Below are 19653 nucleotides of genomic sequence, written 5' to 3' on the forward strand. Positions count from 1 at the left end.
CTTCATCTGTCTGGCTATCACCATGAGCAGCAGATTTGAAACAACACCTCGATGACAAGCGCAGCAGTCCTGTGGCCCCGATTCTCCGCGTATCTTTCGTCAGTACGTTGCTTTCTCCCCTTACCTTGTACAACTCCCTTGACGCCTTGCGCTACTCGAATGGGCCCTGATGCGAAGCACAACTGCATTGGCTGAACGACCATATGAATGTTCCACGTTGCCTACTTAATGGAGCTTAGTGCGTTGCATCATCTCTTTTCCGTGAACAGTTCTGTAATACAAGACATTTCTGAATCGGAAGAACGCCCCAAAAACTTTGGATGATCATCGTCTCGCACATGCCCAAGCGATAACAAGGACACGTTCCTGCAGGTGCATTCTTGACACCGATCCAGACTTGCTCCCAGCCCTTAGCCGAGAGCTATCCTTGAATCAAACTGGATAAACGTGCTGATGGGTAGAACCCCAGTGCTCCGACGACCAAGCTACAGCGCGCAGATCGTCAGAAACAGCCTGGGACAGTGTTCTTTTGTCTCTTCTATACTACAGGCGTTGCGTTCCTTGATTCGATTGTTTTCCTCGTTGTCGCGATACTAACACTTCAAGCGTGACTCTGATCTCGGAAATTGGGAAGCCGTACGAGTTCAAAATTATCCACATGGGAAGTATATTCTCAGACTATCTATGCGTCGTTCTGAACTTTCAGTTCTAGAGTCCTTCATGCATGCATGCATTGGCATACTTTAGTGCGGACACGGCTGGTCCCTGAAGATCTGACATCTCGCCTACTATTAATACGAGTCCATTAGCGTCCATTGGGGTTGGACAAGCCACTACGCCCTCGTAGCATGCATAAGGAGAGCGTCGTGAACACTGCCTTGGTGGGTATTTTAAGTAGACTATAGCATTTCGACCATAGGTTCTTGGTGGCGTGGAAACTTGTAGAACCATTTGTCCACGCCCGGAGGGCCGACTTGGTCGGGAGTGGACAAGGTTGGGACAAGGTTCGTTGGCTAATCGGACCCTGTCCACCTAGGAGGTTCGGGTTCGCAGGGGAGTTGTACAAGGGACCAAACCTGTGGTCAATATGATACAGTACTTAAGAAAAGTCGCCAGGCCGGGATTTTATAAAATCTCAGACCTTGCCCTAGATCTGTCGTCCCCCGTGTCGGCTCGCTAGCTAATTCACCCAGCCCCAGCATCTTCGATGAACGCAACATTATCACTAGTACTAGGGCTAAATGCGGACTTGGAAGTAGTTTCCGACAGCGTAGAAGCTAACAACATCACCCTTGAGGCAATATCAACCTACCGACACATCGCAGGTACGTCGATACCATCACTCTATCATCTTCGCCCTGCTGGATACTACCCGGCACTCATCCATAATCTAGTCGGTTTTGCTGCGTTTTATATATGGGACTTCCGTAAGGTCCTTCTCTGTCTATAATATTGAAATGGTAACACCCATCCTTCCAGTACTCACTGTATCGGACGAGGTAATTATAAGCTATCCCATTGGACCACAAAGTTTCTACGCTGAACCCATTCGACTCCGATCATTTGTAGGTACAAATTGTGTGGGTAAGTGCCTGTGCTTTCCGCTTGTCACCTTATTACCGATGGTCACTTGACTTTTACAGACGCCCGGTTTCAAGCTTCTCAAAATCCTATATTTCTTTGTACGTCCAATCTCAAATCATGCCGTGTCTCTCAAAAAGCTGAATGCATCTGTTACGACTTAGAACCGCTACTTTTCCCTGCTATCTGGAATTATGCAGGCATATTGTATGTTTAATAATCTCTGTGAGCGGTTGCATCACGCTGAGGTTTTTTATCGTGAGCAGTTGTCGTTGCTGATCACTATACATATGAAATGTTGGTGATTTTATTGTCTATTCAATTTGCGTGCTGATCATGAAGTCAGATGTATGTACATTACAAGCTAAACAATAAGCTAAACGGTACGAACCAGGGCATATAAGGCCAGGCATGGTACAAAGCAAGTTCTGGAGCCAGTGAGTCAAGTTTCCATAGGAAATTTTACTGGTAGATTTTTGAGCTGGGAGTGCTAGTATTTCTTGTGTGCTGGAACGGAGGAGGCAAGCATCACCCTGATTTTCCCCTCCATTTACCGAAAGCTAATTGCCTAGTAACAGGAATTATGCTATGCCATATCCATGCCATATACAAAAACCGTCAGAGCTTCATCCGAAAGCGCCTTCTAATATAAGCACCATGACTCATAAGTTTTGTCTGAAATAGAAAAGGCAGTTACACGCTCTGTGACAGCCCTGTATGTGATAACCGTTCTGTACAGCCTTGGTATGGGTGCTATAGCTTCTGGAATTCTCACTCAAGGTGTGTCACACATGGGCAGCTTTGCTTCTTGTCATCGTTCTTTGCTCACGTCTATCGAATACCTCAGCATCGGAACCGCAACTTGGAGTATGTCTCATGTATCCTGTCAAAACTTCGGTCACAGACTAGTGAGTCTTATAACAAAGTGGAATGGTTTAAATTATTCAAATACATCGGTAATAGCACCAGCATACCCATGCTGGTGACAGATATTATTTTTATGACGTTCATCGGCTATAAAACCATAACCTACTACAGAAAATCTCTCAATAAACGCTGGATTGGAGCAACCCTCATGAAAAGGCTCGGTCAAGGGAGTGTTGTGTGCTATATCAGGTACGTATTTTCTAATACAACTTACTAGGCCATCAATGCACGGCTAATATTCGAATAGTGTTTGCCTGGCAGAACTTCTCGCCATGTTGCTGCAACTCTTAGCCCCGTACCTCATATTCATGGCGGGAAGCATCTTCTTTTCCGCATATGCAATGGCCATCAATCGTCTTGTCCTGGGGATGAATAAGACCAGCAAGCGGAACTTGAATGGAGGCGAAGGTTCGAGAACAGGTTTAAGTGAAACTTCCGTTTGACCTGCCTTCGAGCCATTTGGCGATGAGTGAAGGGTCGCGTATTGTCGAGATAATGCGAGGAAATGGCACTTTATATTTTGCTACTGATGAAGAATCACGTCACTTACTCGTACATACACGACGACCCGAGTAATACCGCTTCCATAAAGTAAGTATCTACTTGTACACTGATTCTTCAGACTCAGAGTTCCAAAAGTTGCCGTATTGTCAAGTCAAGCATCTTGCTTTCCGAGTCACTCCGTGACCTTTTCAAGCCGCTGCGTACTTGGTATAAATTCAATGACGCCTAATCTAGTTCTCACCTTTATATACTACCACTGTCCCTGTCGATTTACGGACTCATGAGGCCCTCGCTTTTAGGGAACGCTTCGCTCTTTCAACACAACTTGGCGAGACGTTTCCATTTGGTCATGTGGTGTTTTTATCATCGCAGGGACCACTTGTTCCGCGATAATACGTGATGTTCTAGAATCGCGCGTCTTCTCGTGTGACGGTTGTAACAAACATCAAAATGAAGGCCTTGTGCAAAGAGTGTATATTGCGCGATCATCCTGAACGCAAAGTGAGGTATCATAACATATAATAGTCGTATAGCAGTACATCGCCCCAAAAATTCTGAAACAACACTCCCTTGAATACATTTTAACCGATTGTCTTGGCTCCCTCAGTCCCACATTCCGCACCCCCATCATCTTTGGCAAATTGAATACCCGTCATCGCTATCATACGATGGCGCCCTTGAGCACCGCTGCATGCCCGGGTCGACTCGCTGTGGTCGACTGTGGTCGCCGTGTCCGCCTCCCAGGCAACATCTTTCGAGATGCGGAGCATAACAAGTAGCGGCGCGATAATCTGCACCTGCGCGAGCACGGCTATCATCAAGAACTGAACCGCGTTGTGTGCAAGGTAAAATCCGATGAAGATAACCGAGGTGATGGTGAACAGTGCGCATGACTCGACGAGGATGCTCGCGATGTTGGTGTAGTGTTTCGAGTGAATAGCGGAGTCCCCTGAGAGTGCCGAACATCATCAGTAACAAGTTGGTCATCTCGCTGCGCATCTCGGAAAGCGAACGAGAACGAAAGTTGGACATACCGATATGTTTCACAAACATCGCCTAAAGAAGTAGTGTACATTCGTCCGGCAATGAACGAGGTCGTGTAGACGTTGAGAACCACGGACGTCAAAAATTCGGGAATGACCGTCCTTTCGGCCTTCGCGCAAAAGAAAGAACATCCGCGAAGAGACCCTATGATAAGGGATGTAAAGCCTAGGGCTGGAAGGAATCAGGGGAGTCAGCATAGCCTGCCCGGGATGTCGAGAGCATTTGAGCAGAGATACTTACCAACGGAGGCCAGGTAAATTAAAGCAGGAAACGGGATCAGTGGCAAACACACCCTCCCAAGTTAGTGCAGACGTACCATGAGCCCGTCTGCAAGAACCGCCGAGAGCACATAGGCCGTATCAACAACAACAAGCTCCGGCAGCGTCTGGTCAGACCACATCGACGGGCTCTGCAGTGACGTCCTCCGAGCGACATACGCGTCTGTCATCCAGCGCGCCTTGCCTGCAACGTAGAGCGAGCCGCACAACCACGATGTGGCGACATATGACACGAGGATCGCGGTGCGGTGGGGAGAGCGTCTTGCACGCGCGCCCGGGAGGCAGAAGGTGTAGATGCACAGGCCCGCGAGGGAGGTCATGAATCCGTAGAAGATGCCGCAGATCGTCGTGCTTCCGATGAGGTCAATCCCGTCTGCAAAGAGCTGTGCGGAGGTTTCTGGGGGGAGACCATTGGTCGCGTTGACTGACATGGCGCACAAGGGAACGAAGGGCGGAGCGGATATGGGCGCCGCCGCTGAATGCGAGATTCAGTGTTCTGGATGGTATGCAAAGAAGGGCGGAAATCAGAAACGACAGGAATGGAGAAGTTAGGGCCAGGGACAGAACTTGCGGAGGATATATGTATGGCACGTCGAGGATATGACTTTGCCATCAGGGGCCGTCAAGACTTCAAAAGTCGCCCACTGGCGCTTGCGCGAGCAATGCGCAGCAAGCGCTGGCATGTCATACGTCAGATTTGAACCCCATGAGGCAGGACCTGTCAGTGTCTACTGATGGTCTTGTCTGGTCTTGTGGCAAACAAGTTGGAGACGTATCTCTATCCTTCAAGTCTGTCGGTACAGATACCTGCGTGAAGATGTCAGTGCGAAGAACACGCACAATATCAACTTCTACAGCACATAAGTAGTAAAATGTTGATATGTCGAGAAGCAAACGAGGGCGAAAAGACTTTAAAGTTGACAGCGAAGCATGTCGATTATACGGACTTTCCCGTCTTCTCCTTAGCACGCGTGTGTGAATCTACGACTTCGCCCCGTTTCCTGTTGGGTTTCTGTATGTTTTCATTGCTATTTTCCACCCAGCTTTTTCGCCAGCAGCCTGGAAGGATCCCATGCATAGGCGAGTTATCATAGCAAAAACTCTAAGATTGCATCTTGATTGTCCTTCGACTCAAGAAATTGTAGTGAGTTTCGGGTCTGAGAACGCCGCACAGCAACTCACTATTTGAAGCTTCCAACTAGCTCGGACCCATAGTTCCATGGAAGCCACACAGTGATTACGGTGGTTACAAGTACACTATCTGTAGCATCCTCTTGTCGACCACCACTCTGCTTGGCATATCAGCAAAAGAAAAATGTACCGTCGCGGTGGAAACCCTTCTCCACGACCTCCCCGTCTCAGTGTGCTGCGACTCGGACCCGTTGAAGGGCGAGCTCTTGAGGATCCATCCAATGAGAGGCCGGTGAACCACCACCGACAGGTTCCCTTTCTCGTTAAGCAGGCTATAGTTCGTGATGCCAAGGGCGAAGGAATGGCCTAAGCCTTTCAGAGGGTGAAACCGATCGTACTCCAAATTCGTGACGCTAAAGCTGGCTCCTTTCAAAGGGGGACTAATGAACGAAAAGGATAGTTCTCGATCGGGAAACCCCAAGTTCAGAGATAATACAGGGAGAGAAAGACGCAAGCCCTTGCCGGTGAGCGTCATATCCATCCGGTACGAATTTAGCTTGTTTCGTTTGGGGTGGCGCTGATAGCTCACTGGCGAGGCAGGCATGCATGCTGTGGCGTGGTTCTTGGCTGGTTTTCCTCCCCAGTTGAGGACGGAAGGGTCGCCTCCGGCCGCCATAATGGCCTCGACCAGACGGCAGAAAGCCCGGTCGAGACCTTCTCCGTATGCTATCGGGATGGACACGTCGAATATGCCCATCAGACAGTATGCTGTATCCTCCTCCCTGGTGACCTCTCGGTTCGCCGCCCAGGTCATGCGCTCGTCTACGTCCCGAGGCGATGGTCGGAACCTTCTCAGGTCGCTGACAGGTATTCCTGTCACCTGGGAGACGACTTCAAGCGCCTTTCTGAACGAGACTAGCCCTGTGTCGCTCTCTGGACTGGGGGCAATACAGTGCCAGTTCCTGTTGAAAAACTGGACTCTTCCGGAAGCCAGAATCTCCTGGAGAGTCCAGCCTCTGCGGAACCACTCGTCTCCGGCCATGTCCTCCAGCGACGTAGTCTGATCGAGGTGGATAATGCAGAGCGTCGAGTTCTGATACCATTTGAACATGGACCGGATGGACTCGTCCAGCTCGGCGCTGCTGGTCTTGTCAATACAGCACGTGTCGATCCACGCAAAGCATACGCCCTGGCGAGCGGCCTCAGTGCAAAAGCGGACGATTTTAGTCCACCCAATGGACTGCTCGAAACCCCCGGGCCGTTCCCGACCGAAGTCCTGATAAGAGAGTTCGTCGTCCGACCACCGGTGCGAGAGAATGGCATACTTGACTATCTTCTTCACCGCCTTCACGATATCTCCCTCGGCCTGCTCTTCGTCAAGTTCGCTCTCCATCGTGGAAATCAAGTAACTGAAGTCGAGCTTGTCGATCTGAGGCTGGAAGTACTCTCTCACTTCGCGGCGCCCGACGAGCCTCAGATTGCCGGTGTCGTCACACTGAATGAGACGTATGGGTATATTGTTGTTGATGTATCTCTTGAAATCGCGGTTGATCTCGCTTCGACGTATGTCCCAGTCTTCTTCCAAGTCCCGACAGGGGCCAACTTCGCGCTCAAGCTCCGGCCCATCGCCCGTTCTTTCCGAGTGCCCTGTACTACTACTAGTGGTATGTTCGCTTTGAAGTTCCGAATTTCTCGGCGCAACCCAGACATCTCTGTTCGGAACAAGTTCATTGGGCCTTTCCCTCTTCTTCAGATACCGTGATGGTCCCTGCAATAGCCTCTGTATAAGCATGCGCTAGCTGAGGAGACTGAGTAGCTGAAGACCGGGTTAAGAGATGCTACATGGTAGCGATGAGAGAATGCTAACACACAGGGTGATTTCCTGGTTTATCTTTCCTCCCTCCTCGTAAGCGTGGTGCTAAGAGAGGCGTTTGAAGGTAGCGATGAGCGTAAAACAAGTACAAGAGCTTCAGAGCATTGATTCTGGTTTGACGCTCATGCACATGTTTGATGCTATGCATTCCCACAGCGAGTTCTTGTGTGATTTGGACCTCGGCATTGAATATTGAGTCGGCGCTGGCTAGCTATGCTCGCGCCTTTCCACTTTGCTAGAGATGCCACTTGGACTTTTACGCCCTTACTTACTAGTAGTAGTACCTTGGTCGTTTATATAATATTCCACTGAGCCATGTTAGACCTTCGCTGAATCTGTTCCAGTACTTATCTGGTGTCGAATACTTATGATAAAGTCGTCTTTCCATTATTTGCACCAGCCTTGACATCGATCATCAAGGCCAAGTCCGTGTTGCCCCAAACCAAGATTCTTGAGAAGGTTGACATGTCGCCGCCAGGCACGGCAAGTCGAGACATGATGTATATGCGCTCAGATGTGCCACAAGCAAGCAATGTTGGCATGGAACTGACAGCTGGCCAGCGTAACTGAAACGTTTACGCGTTGTCGCTGAATCCTGAGGCAGACCCAGGCTTGGTTTGATTCGATGACTGAGAAGGGTGGATACCCATTGCTTTAACTAAGACAAGTCTCCGTTGAAAGCGATAGGACATCGAAGACCGCAAGTCTCGCTCCGTAGAGTTGCCTCAGTCGGGGCCAAGTCACCTTGACCGGGAGAAGATTACGAGGGCAATTGCACCTTGCTTAGTCTGAGCCAGAGGCCGAGTCCGATGACACAGCACTGTCGTTTTGGAGGCAACGGGGAGATGAACGGTAATACACAAGAGGTTTAACAGGTAAACTCACAGTTACATGGATAGCGATGTTGTGGTGAGTCGGAACTGTCTCCTGTCACTTTCTTCTACCGCCCTTCACTATCATCTCCCGCATCCCCCACACTCCCCTGCTCGCTCCCCTCATGGCCATCCGAAGCCAGCTCAGCAGAGACGGTCATAAACCTGCAACAACAGGTCAAATTCTGACTCCACGACACCGATACAACAGAAGGACGACGAACTGGGCAGCATGCGTGCCCGCGAGAACACGCATGGAGTCGAGATCTGTCTGGAGCTGCTCGAAGAGATCGGCGGTGTGGCCCATGATGCGCGACATGTTCTTGAGGTTGGACGCGAGCTGGCCGTACAGCCTGTCTTTGGCGAGCGTCGCGTTCGTTTGGTGGCTCATCGCTTGGGTGTGGGCAGCGGGAGGCGGAGGCTGGGCGCGGTGGTACAGGAGAGAGATGAGAGCGCGCGTTAAGACACGTGATGATGGCCTTCTTCTCCCACTCCGAGGTCGCAACAAGACTGAGTTACCGCCGACCGTGGATATCCCAACATCCAATATGCCCGCCCGTCTCTAGCTTTTGTCTGCCCACCACCCGTCCTTGGCCACCTAAGCCTAAGCAGGACCCGCGATGCTGCCCACCCACCGCAGCGACGACAGACTGCCCCACCGCGCCCGCGGAACGCCGCTGCCCCACGCCCTCAAGCACCTCCTCGCCCGCCCGTCCCTCCGCTGGCCCCTCCTCGGCATCGCCCTCATCTCCTGCTTCTGGCTCCTTTCCTCCCTCCCCCGCTTTCCCAGGTTCGGCTTCGGCCCCGGCCCCGGCGGCGGTCCACTCTCAGGGTTCCGGCACCACGGCGGCCCGGGCCACCCCCGCCCACCAATCGACATCCGCCCGCTGGACGGGCCCGCATACCTCGAGCCGCGCCCGAAGCCGCCTCCTGCGCGCCTCGCGGGCGCGCCGACGCTCTGGAGCGCAAGGGCGGATAAGGTCAGGGACGCGTTCGTGCATGCGTACGGGGAGTATGAGAAGTATGCGCTTCCGGCGGACGAGCTGTTGCCGCTGTCCAAGGGGAGCGTGAACAAGTGCGTGGTGTCTTCGTGGCTGGGTTGTTTACAAGAGGAGGGAATGCTGATACGGGGGATAAAGTTTCAACGGCTGGGCGGTCTCGATGGTCGACGCGCTCGACACGATGTGGCTCATGGGTCTGCACGACACCTTTGCCGACTCGATCGCTGTCGTCGCCAACATCTCATACGCGTCCCATGTGAGCACTCTTCCTCGCCCTTTGCTCTCGCCCCCTCTGGTCGCAACTCAATGCTGATCGCGCGCGCAGAACGACTTCATCCCCTTCTTCGAAACCGTCATCCGCTACCTCGGCGGCCTCCTCTCCGCCTACGCACTGTCGGGCGAACCCATCCTCCTCTCGCGCGCCGACGAGCTCGGCCGCGCGCTTCTCCCCGCGCTCAACACGACCTCGGGCCTCCCCTTGTTCGCCGTCAACCCCGCCACGTGAGTCCTGCGCGCGCGAGCTTGGTGTTGGTGCTTATGGGTCCTCTCACCCCTTTTCTTGCATTCAATTGGTGTGATTGGGTGGAACGTTTATGTAGAGGCGAGACCAAGAAAGGGTGGAATATCAATGTGCTCTGGGCGGAGGCGACAAGCTGTCAGATGGAGTACAAGTATCTCGCGCATCTGACGGGCCGGAGGGAGTACTATGACAAGGTGCGCATCTTCCCTTCTTGTGTAGAATGAAGATGATGATAATGCGTTTGCAGGTAGAGAACGTGATGAAGCTCATGGCTGACGCACCCACCGTCGACGGCCTCTTCGCTGCGCACTGGGACGTCGCGACGGGCAAGCCCGCGAGCAGTAAGCGTCCATGTTTACCGCGTGTATTCGTGGCAAACTGATGAGAGACGATGTGCAGAACAATATACTGTCGGCGCATACGCCGACAGCGGCTACGAGTACCTCCTCAAACAATACCTCCTCTCTGCGCGGTCAGAGCCCGCCATGCGCGACCTCTGTGAGATCACCCCCTCTTCTATTTACCGTCTGGTGCGCTGACACGCCCACAGACATCGACGCCGCAAACGGCATCCTCACGCACCTCTTCTACTCCACACCCAACCGCGGGCTCGTCTACGTCACCGACACCGTCTCTTCCCTATCCTCACCCTCAGGCGGCGGCGGCGCAGGCGCCCCGACGCACCGCCTCGAACACCTCTCGTGCTTCCTGCCCGGGCTCCTCGCGCTCGGCGTGCAGACCCTCGGCAGCGCCGGCGGGGGCGAGGGCGCGCTGAGCGCGTATGAAGAGGAGATGCACATGTGGGCCGCGAAAGGGCTCGCGTACACGTGTGCGGCGAGCTACGGGGACACCGCGACGGGGTTGGGGCCGGACGAGCTACGCATGGAGCAGCGCGTGCTGCTCTCGCCCGGGGAGTCGGGCGGCCAGCAGCCGGAGTACGAGACGCGCGCGCGGCCGGAGCACTGGGCGCGCAAGTACGATCGGTGGGTCGAGCAGGGGAGGCCGGGCGGTGTCCCGCCTGGTACGTATGCCGGCGGGTTTCTGGAAGGCGGCGAGGGGCGGGCGAGCGGGGCGAGGGACTGGACGGTGCTGAAGAGTGCGTATTTGCTGAGGCCGGAGACGGTGGAGAGTCTGTATGTGATGTGGCGCGTGACGGGGGACGCGGTGTGGCGCGAGCGCGGGTGGGCGATTTTCGAGGCGATAGAACGGGGCGCGGTGCCCACCGGGCCAGGTGGGGTTGGGTATGCGAGTGTGAGGGATGTGGATGTGGGGGGTGGGGGGTGGAAGAATGAGATGCCGAGTTTTTTTCTGGCGGAGACGTGCGTTTTTTTTTTTTGGGTTTTCGTGCTTGTGCTTGTGCTGCGGCGCTGACTATGTGTTTTCCACAGCCTCAAGTACCTCTTCTTGCTGTTCACAGATGAGGAGCTCGTGCCGCTCGAGCGGTGGGTGTTTAACACGGAGGCGCACCCGTTGCCGGTGTTCGAGTGGAGCGAGTGGGAGCGGGAGGCGTACGGGATCGGGCGGAGGGCGTGAGGCAGAGAGTTATACGTTACATTACCCGTCGATGTTAGAGGTGGTATGGAGTGCGGAATGGTATCGGTCATTCTCCATCCATACTGTAACCTCTAATGCCGTCATTTAAAAGTATCGCTCGCCTGTCTCGGATCGGTGGAGGGCTTCGCGCTGGACGCGACTGGCAAACAACTAAGTAGACTTGAGCCAAGCGTTCTCATACCACATATTAGATTTTGCTGCCGTTCTCTCGCGCTGGCTCACGGGACGCGTGTCAGCTTCCGAGCTTCGATGGGCACGGAGCACGGGATGCCCAAACGTTATTTTGGCGAGAGAGGCGAGGTGGAGCATTGTGCGGGTGGGCGGGTTGCGACGGTGACTGCCGCGTCGGCTTGGCGGATAGATATTTGTTGCTGGCTTGGAACAAGGCATCTCATTCCTTGGCTTCTTGCAATTCCAGGAATCTGAGTCTACAGAGTTTTTGCACGCCAAAGTGTGGCCTAGTCGTCTCATGGTGAAGGCACGAAGCATCAATGTTGACAACGAGGTCGTGCCGCAGCTTGGGGAGTTGTTCATAATGAGACGTCAAAGTGGAGGACGCGTCTCATATTTCTTGGCGGTTCGTCGGTTCCTTTTGGTGTGGCATTTACGTTGACATCTGACAAGTCGAGATCAGTGAATCATCGTTGCAGCCGACCAAAATGCGGGGCACAATATATACTCCCTCTCCCTTCCCTGCTCTCCTTCTCATACCCTCACGAGTTCTGTCCTTTGTCGACCGTCTCGTTTTCTCCATCTCTCTTCGTAGTCTCACCAAGACTCTGTCGCTCACTTGAAACTTACGGGTCACACCCACCTCATACATTCCTTCGAACAACTTACCTGAACAAGAACAATCCAAGAAACCATGCATTTCACCCAGTCCTTTGTCCTCGCCGCCATGCCCTTCCTCGTCGCGGCTGCCCCGTCGCTGCACTCGCCCTCCATCCCGATCGCAAAGGCGAGCGGTCTCATCGACACCGTCACAGGCGCCATCGACAAGCTGCTCCTCCAGAACCACGTCGAGAACACCCTCGCGTGCGTCTCTCTTCGTGACTAACACGTCGAATCTAGACTAACACCGTTTCACTAAATATAGCAAAGTCGCGCTCGGCATGGAGGCCTACCAGAAGAACACCGGCGCGCCCCACCCGCTGTGCGACGACGCCACCATGGCCGCGTCCGCCCAGAACGCTGCCAAGGCCAAAGCCCGGCGCGACGGCGGCCAGAACGGATCCATCCCCTTGACCGACATGAAGAACCAGCTGTGGTACGGGAACGTGTCCGTCGGGACGCCCGCCCAGACCTACTCCGGTGCGCCCTCACACGCTTCTACCGCGCGCGCGCGCATCCACTAACACCGCCTGCAGTCCTCTTCGACACGGGCAGCAGCGACATGTTCCTCGCGGGGCCCAACTGCGGCACCACCTGCGCCGGACACGCCATCTACGACCCCGCGCAGTCCTCGTCCTCCGCGTCCACGGGGAAGAACTTCACGCTCGCGTACGGCGGCGGCGCGACCGTCAAAGGCGGGCAGTACACGGACACCGTCGCGCTCGCGGGGCTCCGCGCGACGAACCAGACGTTGGGCGCCGCGACGATGTACTCGCCGCAGCTCGGGAAAGGCACGTTCCCCGCGGACGGGCTGCTCGGGATGGGCTTTGAGGAGATCTCGAATTTCCCTGCGAGCCCGGTGTTTTCGACGCTCGTGAACGAGTCTGCGTCCGCGGCGCCGGTGTTTGGGTTTAAGCTTGCGCAGAGCGGGGACGGGCCGGAGTTGTATGTCGGCGGGACGAATGCGCAGCTGTATACGGGCGAGTTTACGTATGTGCCGCTGGAGGACAAGGGGTGGTGGCAGATCAAGGCGGACTCCATCGATGCGTCGACCGGGAGTGGCGGGAACGCGACGCTGCAGGAGGTGCATGCGATCGTGGACACGGGCACGACGCTTATTATCGGCGATCCGGCGCAGGTCGACACGTTCTACGCGTCGCTGGGCGCGAAGAACGCGACGGAGCTCGGGCAGGGCTTTTATTCCTGTGCGTCCCCTTTCCTTTCTCCATTATACCACTGCTAACCATCGACATCCGGCCCCACAGTCCCGTGCGACGCCTTCCCCGACGTGAGCATCACCCTCGGCGGCAAGGCATTCGCGATCTCGAAGGAGTCGTTCAACTTCGGTCCTGTGGCCGCGGGCGCGAGCGAGTGCGCGGGCGGCATCATTGGCCAGGCGGGCGCGCCGTTTTGGATCCTCGGCGATGTGTTTTTGCAGAATGTGTATACGGCGTTTGATTATGGGAATGCGCAGGTTGGGTTTGCGCAGCTCGCTTGAGCGGCGGCGGCTTGATGGGAGATGTGTGGACTGTATCATCGCTTGTCGCTTTTCGCTTTTTCGTTCCTTCGTTGTGTTGAATGTGTAGCTCGTTGGAGATGACGCGTACCGTTCACATTCGTATTGTTGATGTTTTGTATACCGGGATTTTCATCGTTATACCCCCTCGCTTTGCGTTTATCGATATCCTTTTATCCACAAGTGTGTTCTGCGTGATTTTGAGTGTCTTTCTTTGGGTATCGTATTCAACCAAGGACTACATTTGTGAGCACTCTAAGTCGATTCGCAATGCACCGCCCGGAAGGAGCATGGGGAGATTCGAGTCGAAATCCACTAGCACCCCACCCCGCCTTCTCATTGAACACCGGCCCCCTTCCCATCCAAAACACAGAATCACCGCCCCTTGCTCTCCCGCTCCGCCCTTACCCCAGCCCGCACATATCGCGCACAGCGGAACGCCATGTCGACCGCGATGCCCAGCGGGAGCAGCAGGAAAGGGATGTAGCTGAAGAGCAGCATCGCGCGCTGCGCAGACGTGATTGCGGGGGGCGAGCCGGCGAGGTCGGAGAGCGCGTACGCCGTGCCGGCGGGGAGATCGAGGAGCGGGGTGCGGAGGATGGTCGTTACGCAGGGGAGGGTGGTTGTTGCTGTTGAGGCGCCGTAGGCGAGGAGGAGGGGGTAGATTGTTGGGTTGTCTGTGGGGGTGGGTGGGTGAGTGGGAGGGGAGGGGAGGGGAAGGCGAGGAGGCGTACCGTTGTAGAGAGCTCTGATGCCCAGGATGAACGTGGGCAGCTGGAATATCCTGCAGTACCACATGAGCATTAGTACACCCGTATCTAAATCTACCGCATTCAAGGAATACGCACGCCTCGAGCACCATGAAGGGCTTCAGCCACACCTCGAGCCCGGCGCGCACCGTGTCCCCGAAGTAGCCAAACAGGCCACCGATGAGGGGGTCGCCGTACTGCTCGACGTAGAGCCGTGGGAGCGCGGCGATGGGCGTGGGCACGAGGGAGGTGGGGTAGAGGGACTGGCAGTCGAGTAGGAGAGTTGCGGGGATGTGGATCTGTGTGTCGAGGTATCAGACTTGAATTTGAATGGTAGTGAGGGAGGGGTGAAGGCATACTGCGAAGAAGAGAACATAGATGAGGTCGCGCGGGCGAGAGGTTAGCGGGGTTCTTTGGGGCATAATTGAGATACGGCTCTTAAGTCGTAAACGGTAGCAGAAGAACGTGGTCAGAGAGAGAAAACGCGTCGACAGGCGCGCGCCGTCTGACTAAGCCGACGCGTCCCCTCCCGTGTTTCGGCCCGACCTCTCGGATCTCTCCTCTGTCTTGCTAAGCACCCATCGCGGGCACATACTTATACTCTCCCCACTCACTGCGCTTTATACCACTATACTACTGCGACGATGGCACCCGACGCCTCCACGAGCACACCCGAGAAGCCCCCGCCGGGCTGGGTCATCGGCCCAGACGGCAAGCCGTGCAAGATATGCACCGCGTTCCGTCACATGAAGGTCCCAGCCAAACCCAAGAAGCCCTCCTCCTCTTCCTCATCATCGGACAACAAGTCCACCGCACCCATGCTCGCTGCCTTCGGCGCCTCTGCTGGCCTCGCCTCCTCCTCCTCCCCGAATACCATCACCACGCAGGATCCACCAGCACGCCCGGACGAACCACCGCCGGGTTGCCCACCCGACGTCGAACAGCTCGGCCGCGCGACGTGGTCCTTCCTGCACACCACCGCGGCGTACTACCCCGACTCGCCGTCGCCGTCGCAGCGCTCGCACATGCTCTCGCTGCTCCGCGCGCTGCCGGCGCTGTACCCGTGCACGCACTGCGCGTCGCATCTCGGCGAGCGGATGGGTGCTGCGCCGCCGGATGTGAGCGGGAGGAGGGCGCTGAGCTTGTGGTTGTGCGAGAGGCATAATGAGGTGAATGAGAGGCTGGGGAAGGAAAGTTTTGATTGTGCGAAGACGGATGAGAGGTGGAAGGATGGGCCGCCGGATGGGAGCTGTGATTAGGTCTGTGTATATGGAAGGCTCGTGGTTGTATGTCACATTTGCGAAAGCGCTGCAGAACTTACTCATGGATGTGTGCACAGTTTCATGCGTTGCACTCATTGCCGCAATTACTCACAAACAGAGTGCAGTGCACGCGCACTGCACACAAGCGAATGTCTCCGTTCCCATCGAGAACATCGCGCGCAAATATTCGCACTTCATGTGCCAGCATTGCGGCAATTTTTACAAACCCATCTCATAGTGATATTAGTAGCCTCATCTGCTCTCTGCCATTGGTTTGTCAACTAGAGTAAGCGATGGTAGGAAATCATAGGTTGGACCCACAACGAGGGACTCGGTACTACTTAGTACTGTTCCACTGACCATACAACTATGTACTTTGTAACAACGTTGCCCCGAGGGTAACGCTTTTGCATAGCTATGGTAGCTTTGGGTAAGTAACAATAGTGTAACAACCTGTAACTTGAACTCAATGGCGTACCGTACTGGTAGGTACTGGTGTTTCTGAATTGGCGATTGTCAACAACAGTAGCAAACACAAGTGTATATGCTTGTTGTTGTTGGCAATGGCTGGATCTTCCTGGCCATCGTTTACCACTGAATCGTCTTGCCTTCGTTCCCATTCTATGACTCTGCAACACATACTGATTTATCGCGATGAGAGCCTTGTTCAAATATGTTTCCATCCTTGGATGGATTGCTTCTACACCAGAGGGCTGGATTACCCCGCGCACCGATGCCCTTGTGTTATCCGTCGCCAAGAGGTTATGCGCGAGAGTCAGATAGAGCTTTGCGGGAGATACCAGCAACGCTTGTAGTCCTCGCTCGTAAGCATGCTATGCTGAATGCCTTGTCTGTCACTAGCGGTCTTATTAGCCCGTGTAGGATATATATCCACATCCAGCTCGTCATATTCCCCAGTGAAGACGGCGTCGTCATCTTGTCGAGGAGGATTGAACACTCATACCCTTGTATTCTCTCTTGATTCTCTCTCTCGACTTTCCTGCCTCCCCACTTTCGCTCCCCTTTCGCGATGCAATGTCAAGCAAGCAAGTCTCAAGTAGCGAAAGTGCGTCATGATACGATAACCAGACAAATGAGCTCTTCTTCTTACCTCGTACAAGCAGACGGACACTTTCTCCAAGGTGAGAATAGATTGTCTCTCAGTACAACATGCCTCAACATGCTTTAACTTTCCATGGAGACGATGCAGGATGTGGTTAACGCCTGCGCAATCCCGTGGCATCCGGCTCTGAGGTGATGAATCCTGGAAGTTTCGAGATCATTCGACGCTCCTGAACACTCGCTCCACGTGCCACCGTGGGCGCATCGTCCATAGTGGCCCAGTACCGCTAGGTGCCGAAAGATGGGATTCTGCCCCGCCAAGCCGTCACCCTAATCTGACGACGTATGGCTCAAGATCAGCAATATATCGAATATATTCAAAGCCATGCTGCACTTACATCTAATCAACGGCGGAAGATGTTGTCTCTTCTCAACGAGACACGGGTGTATTCGGTGAGTTTCCGTGTGGATGATATCCCAATAGTCTTCGCTAACGCGAGTATAGTGTCTAACGATCAACGTGGGTATTCATGCCTTGGTATGCCTCCAGAATGAACGGTATGTGTTATGTCGTTGACTTCCCCCGCAGTTGATGTCAATAGCAAATGATAGGATCTTCACCAACATCCTCGAGATTGTACGGCAGTATGGCGGCGACGTGCTCACGGCTGTCAAGAATCACGAGGTTATTCGCGACTATCTTCACAGTCATTGTCCAACGCACCCCTCTTCTTCTCTTTGCGAGCTTGAGCATAAGGGCCCGTGTACTGGGGCGTTCTCCCTTGAGAAAGATCTCATTGGCCTTGCGAACACTCTAATCAATGCGCTTATGTCCCCACTGCATTCGCAAGTTTTCTCGTTGAAAGGGTCAGAGGCGCAGATATGTGTGGACTTATTGTACTCAGTGAGTGATCAGTTCATTGGAGCTTCGCAATGTGTAATGAGAGCCTCAGGTCAGGGAGTGGGGCAGCAGTCGCGGTAGAGCCGTACTCGAAGAAGTGATGTTCAAACTAGCCAAACGCTCAGGATGCTGGCCCCACCTGCTCGAGGTATCAGATGTCACAATCGCTGGACAAACTCCCATCGGTGGCGGCTCTTTCGGTGATGTCCTGTTAGGCGATTATCGGGGGGAGCAAGTAGCTCTCAAGTGTATGAGGGTGCAAAAAGGCGGTGCTCTAAAGGTGCGAGTCCTACCTCTCTTCACGTTATCAACCATTTACCATTGATCCGAAGATGTTTGCCAAAGAGCTCATTGTATGTTCTCGTCTAAATCACCCGAACATACTGCCGCTACGCGGTGGATTTCGAGGGGTTGACCCACCTATGCTCTACTTAATTTCACCTTTCATGGAAAGAGGTGATCTCCAAGAATATTTCATGTCCACGTCGCCCAGCCCCAATACTTCCTTTTCAATTGTAAGTCGCTACAGCACGTATTGAACACGAGCTAATCTCGGCCCTGTTAGCTCTATGACATTGCTAAAGGCCTACAATACCTTCACACAAGGAATCCTCCAGTTATCCATGGCGACCTTAAACCTGTGAGTTTATGTTCCTTGTTCCCGTAACCCGCTAAACCATCATCTCAGGGTAACATTTTTGTTTCTGCCAACGTACGAGCAGTCATAGGCGATTACGGCCTGTCGTACATAAGAGATAGTCACCTGGGCTGGTCGTCTTCGATGGGTCCAGGACATGGCGGAACGCTCAGATATCAAGCACCAGAGCTTATCAAGGGCGAAGTGATATCGTGCTCTACAGACGTTTACTCGTTCGGATGTATGATTTATTGGGTACGCTCGTTGCTGCACAAAACAGTAGGCTGAATTTTTGACGCAAGTTTTCAAGCTGGCTTCAGGCGGAGTACCCTATTCCCAGTATCGGTTCGGGTACCAAGTCTTTTCAGCTTTATTCCGGGGAGAGCGTCTCCCGCGCCCCGAGACGGCTGGTCTAAGCGACGGGATGTGGGACCTTTGTACCAGGTGCCTAGCCACCGAACCGGCCAACCGCCCATGTGCGACGGAGTGTGTTCATCTTCTACAGCAAGAAGGGATGACGCTTCCTCCGTGGAGACCCATGTCCCAGGAGGGTGCTTGTCGTTCTCTATCCGACAATCATGGTATAGCCTCCCCTGCGCACAGCTTTATGCCTCGCGTGGTGTGTTAATTTTGGGCGATCGATAAGCCTGCTTCACCTTACACGCGTCCTGATAATGCTTCGTCCGTTTATGCACATTTTCATTCCCATGCCTGACTTAATCAGTTATGAGAGCATTGCGTTCTTGACGTTACTTCCTCAAACCTGCATACTGCTTCCTGCCTGGATCACTTACGACCACTCATAGCCCTTTTTCTGATGACCGTTTCTTCTCGCTCCTTTTCCTCCTTCCCGTTGTCATTGATATTCACCTACCTTTGCCTTGGCTTATCATGGACGGTTTTCGCGCATTGCTATCCAGAAACGATCACCATGTCCCTCAAATGGCCACATGTACTCCATAATTTTTTTCTCGTGTATTTCTAGTTGTAACTTTTACTACCGCGTCGAGCTTGGTCAGAGATTCCGGTAGTGCCAATGAGCGCAAAGGTAGAGTAGGCTACAAGATACATAATACAAGGCAAGTGTTGCATCGCAAGTTGCGTAGTTGATCTGTCAATAGAACACTGCACGGACACAGTAGCGCACAGACATACTAAGACGTTCCGAGTTAGAAGTAACATGCAACCCGCAACAATGGTCTCATTATGTGAATAATAAATCTAACTTTGGCCTTAATAGCAATCTCGCCTCATTACCCACAGGCTAGCACCCAAAGATTGCTCCAAGCGGCCGCGCGTCGGTGCCTCCAAGTTCCTGCGGCAAATACAATGCATGCCCTAGCGGCAGACGACGCGCCTCTCCACGAGCGTCACTGAACCACGAATGTGACGCTCTTATCAAACACCACG

General features: G+C 53.9%; 7 protein-coding genes across 7 annotated transcripts; 5 read left to right on the forward strand and 2 right to left on the reverse strand.

The window, feature by feature from the left end:
* Positions 1–1207: 1207 nt before the first annotated feature.
* Positions 1208–3195, forward strand: CONPUDRAFT_145243 (uncharacterized protein; the record flags this gene model as incomplete). Its single annotated transcript, XM_007772601.1, has 11 exons — positions 1208–1325; positions 1480–1584; positions 1644–1682; positions 1746–1788; positions 1848–1878; positions 1928–2102; positions 2160–2361; positions 2429–2489; positions 2545–2697; positions 2756–2916; positions 3131–3195. Exons 7-11 carry the CDS (start codon positions 2328–2330, stop codon positions 3193–3195), a joined length of 474 nt encoding a protein of 157 aa, XP_007770791.1. The 5' UTR covers positions 1208–1325; positions 1480–1584; positions 1644–1682; positions 1746–1788; positions 1848–1878; positions 1928–2102; positions 2160–2327.
* Positions 3196–3475: 280 nt separating this feature from the next.
* Positions 3476–4222, reverse strand: CONPUDRAFT_83405 (uncharacterized protein). The gene is made up of 2 exons (XM_007772602.1): positions 4047–4222; positions 3476–3961 (listed from the first exon to the last, which is right to left on the reverse strand). The coding sequence occupies exons 1-2, from the start codon at positions 4063–4065 to the stop codon at positions 3594–3596; spliced, it is 387 nt and encodes a 128-aa protein (XP_007770792.1). The 5' UTR covers positions 4066–4222; the 3' UTR covers positions 3476–3593.
* Positions 4223–6102: 1880 nt separating this feature from the next.
* On the reverse strand, positions 6103–6792 carry CONPUDRAFT_17525 (HET-domain-containing protein; the record flags this gene model as incomplete). Its single annotated transcript, XM_007772200.1, has 1 exon — positions 6103–6792. A coding segment is annotated over one exon (690 nt), but the record flags the coding sequence as incomplete, so codon positions are not given.
* Positions 6793–8435: 1643 nt separating this feature from the next.
* Positions 8436–11433, forward strand: CONPUDRAFT_126876 (glycoside hydrolase family 47 protein). Its single transcript, XM_007772603.1, has 8 exons — positions 8436–9285; positions 9350–9467; positions 9537–9712; positions 9811–9925; positions 9979–10072; positions 10131–10229; positions 10282–11050; positions 11120–11433. Exons 1-8 carry the CDS (start codon positions 8831–8833, stop codon positions 11262–11264), a joined length of 1971 nt encoding a protein of 656 aa, XP_007770793.1. The 5' UTR covers positions 8436–8830; the 3' UTR covers positions 11265–11433.
* A 585-nt stretch (positions 11434–12018) lies between these two features.
* Positions 12019–14208, forward strand: CONPUDRAFT_166898 (acid protease). The gene is made up of 4 exons (XM_007772604.1): positions 12019–12320; positions 12382–12596; positions 12653–13321; positions 13382–14208. Exons 1-4 carry the CDS (start codon positions 12151–12153, stop codon positions 13612–13614), a joined length of 1287 nt encoding a protein of 428 aa, XP_007770794.1. The 5' UTR covers positions 12019–12150; the 3' UTR covers positions 13615–14208.
* Positions 14209–15023: 815 nt separating this feature from the next.
* On the forward strand, positions 15024–16109 carry CONPUDRAFT_107142 (FAD-dependent thiol oxidase; the record flags this gene model as incomplete). Its single annotated transcript, XM_007772605.1, has 1 exon — positions 15024–16109. A coding segment is annotated over one exon (617 nt), but the record flags the coding sequence as incomplete, so codon positions are not given.
* Positions 16110–16185: 76 nt separating this feature from the next.
* CONPUDRAFT_126890 (kinase-like protein) lies at positions 16186–19271 on the forward strand. Its single transcript, XM_007772606.1, has 11 exons — positions 16186–16467; positions 16526–16709; positions 16768–16785; positions 16845–17158; positions 17211–17243; positions 17295–17609; positions 17659–17886; positions 17939–18121; positions 18172–18246; positions 18295–18498; positions 18554–19271. Exons 4-11 carry the CDS (start codon positions 17051–17053, stop codon positions 18869–18871), a joined length of 1464 nt encoding a protein of 487 aa, XP_007770796.1. The 5' UTR covers positions 16186–16467; positions 16526–16709; positions 16768–16785; positions 16845–17050; the 3' UTR covers positions 18872–19271.
* The last annotated feature ends 382 nt before the right edge of the window (positions 19272–19653 follow it).

Source organism: Coniophora puteana (genome assembly GCF_000271625.1).
Source record: "Coniophora puteana RWD-64-598 SS2 unplaced genomic scaffold CONPUscaffold_9, whole genome shotgun sequence".
Lineage (NCBI taxonomy): Eukaryota > Fungi > Basidiomycota > Agaricomycetes > Boletales > Coniophoraceae > Coniophora > Coniophora puteana.

What these genes read in the sequence shown, in the direction of transcription:
- CONPUDRAFT_126890 (XM_007772606.1), top strand. Translation starts at nt 17,051, where the DNA reads ATGGCTCAAGATCAGCAATATATCGAATATATTCAAAGCCATGCTGCA. An exon ending in CCAATACTTCCTTTTCAATT is followed by an intron (nt 18,122 to 18,171) that starts GTAAGTCGCTAC and finishes CGGCCCTGTTAG; the next exon opens with CTCTATGACATTGCTAAAGG. An exon ending in TCGGATGTATGATTTATTGG is followed by an intron (nt 18,499 to 18,553) that starts GTACGCTCGTTG and finishes CAAGTTTTCAAG; the next exon opens with CTGGCTTCAGGCGGAGTACC.
- CONPUDRAFT_126876 (XM_007772603.1), top strand. Translation starts at nt 8,831, where the DNA reads ATGCTGCCCACCCACCGCAGCGACGACAGACTGCCCCACCGCGCCCGC. An exon ending in ACATCTCATACGCGTCCCAT is followed by an intron (nt 9,468 to 9,536) that starts GTGAGCACTCTT and finishes TCGCGCGCGCAG; the next exon opens with AACGACTTCATCCCCTTCTT. An exon ending in GGAGGGAGTACTATGACAAG is followed by an intron (nt 9,926 to 9,978) that starts GTGCGCATCTTC and finishes ATGCGTTTGCAG; the next exon opens with GTAGAGAACGTGATGAAGCT.
- CONPUDRAFT_166898 (XM_007772604.1), top strand. Translation starts at nt 12,151, where the DNA reads ATGCATTTCACCCAGTCCTTTGTCCTCGCCGCCATGCCCTTCCTCGTC. An exon ending in CACGTCGAGAACACCCTCGC is followed by an intron (nt 12,321 to 12,381) that starts GTGCGTCTCTCT and finishes CACTAAATATAG; the next exon opens with CAAAGTCGCGCTCGGCATGG. An exon ending in CGGGCAGGGCTTTTATTCCT is followed by an intron (nt 13,322 to 13,381) that starts GTGCGTCCCCTT and finishes CCGGCCCCACAG; the next exon opens with TCCCGTGCGACGCCTTCCCC.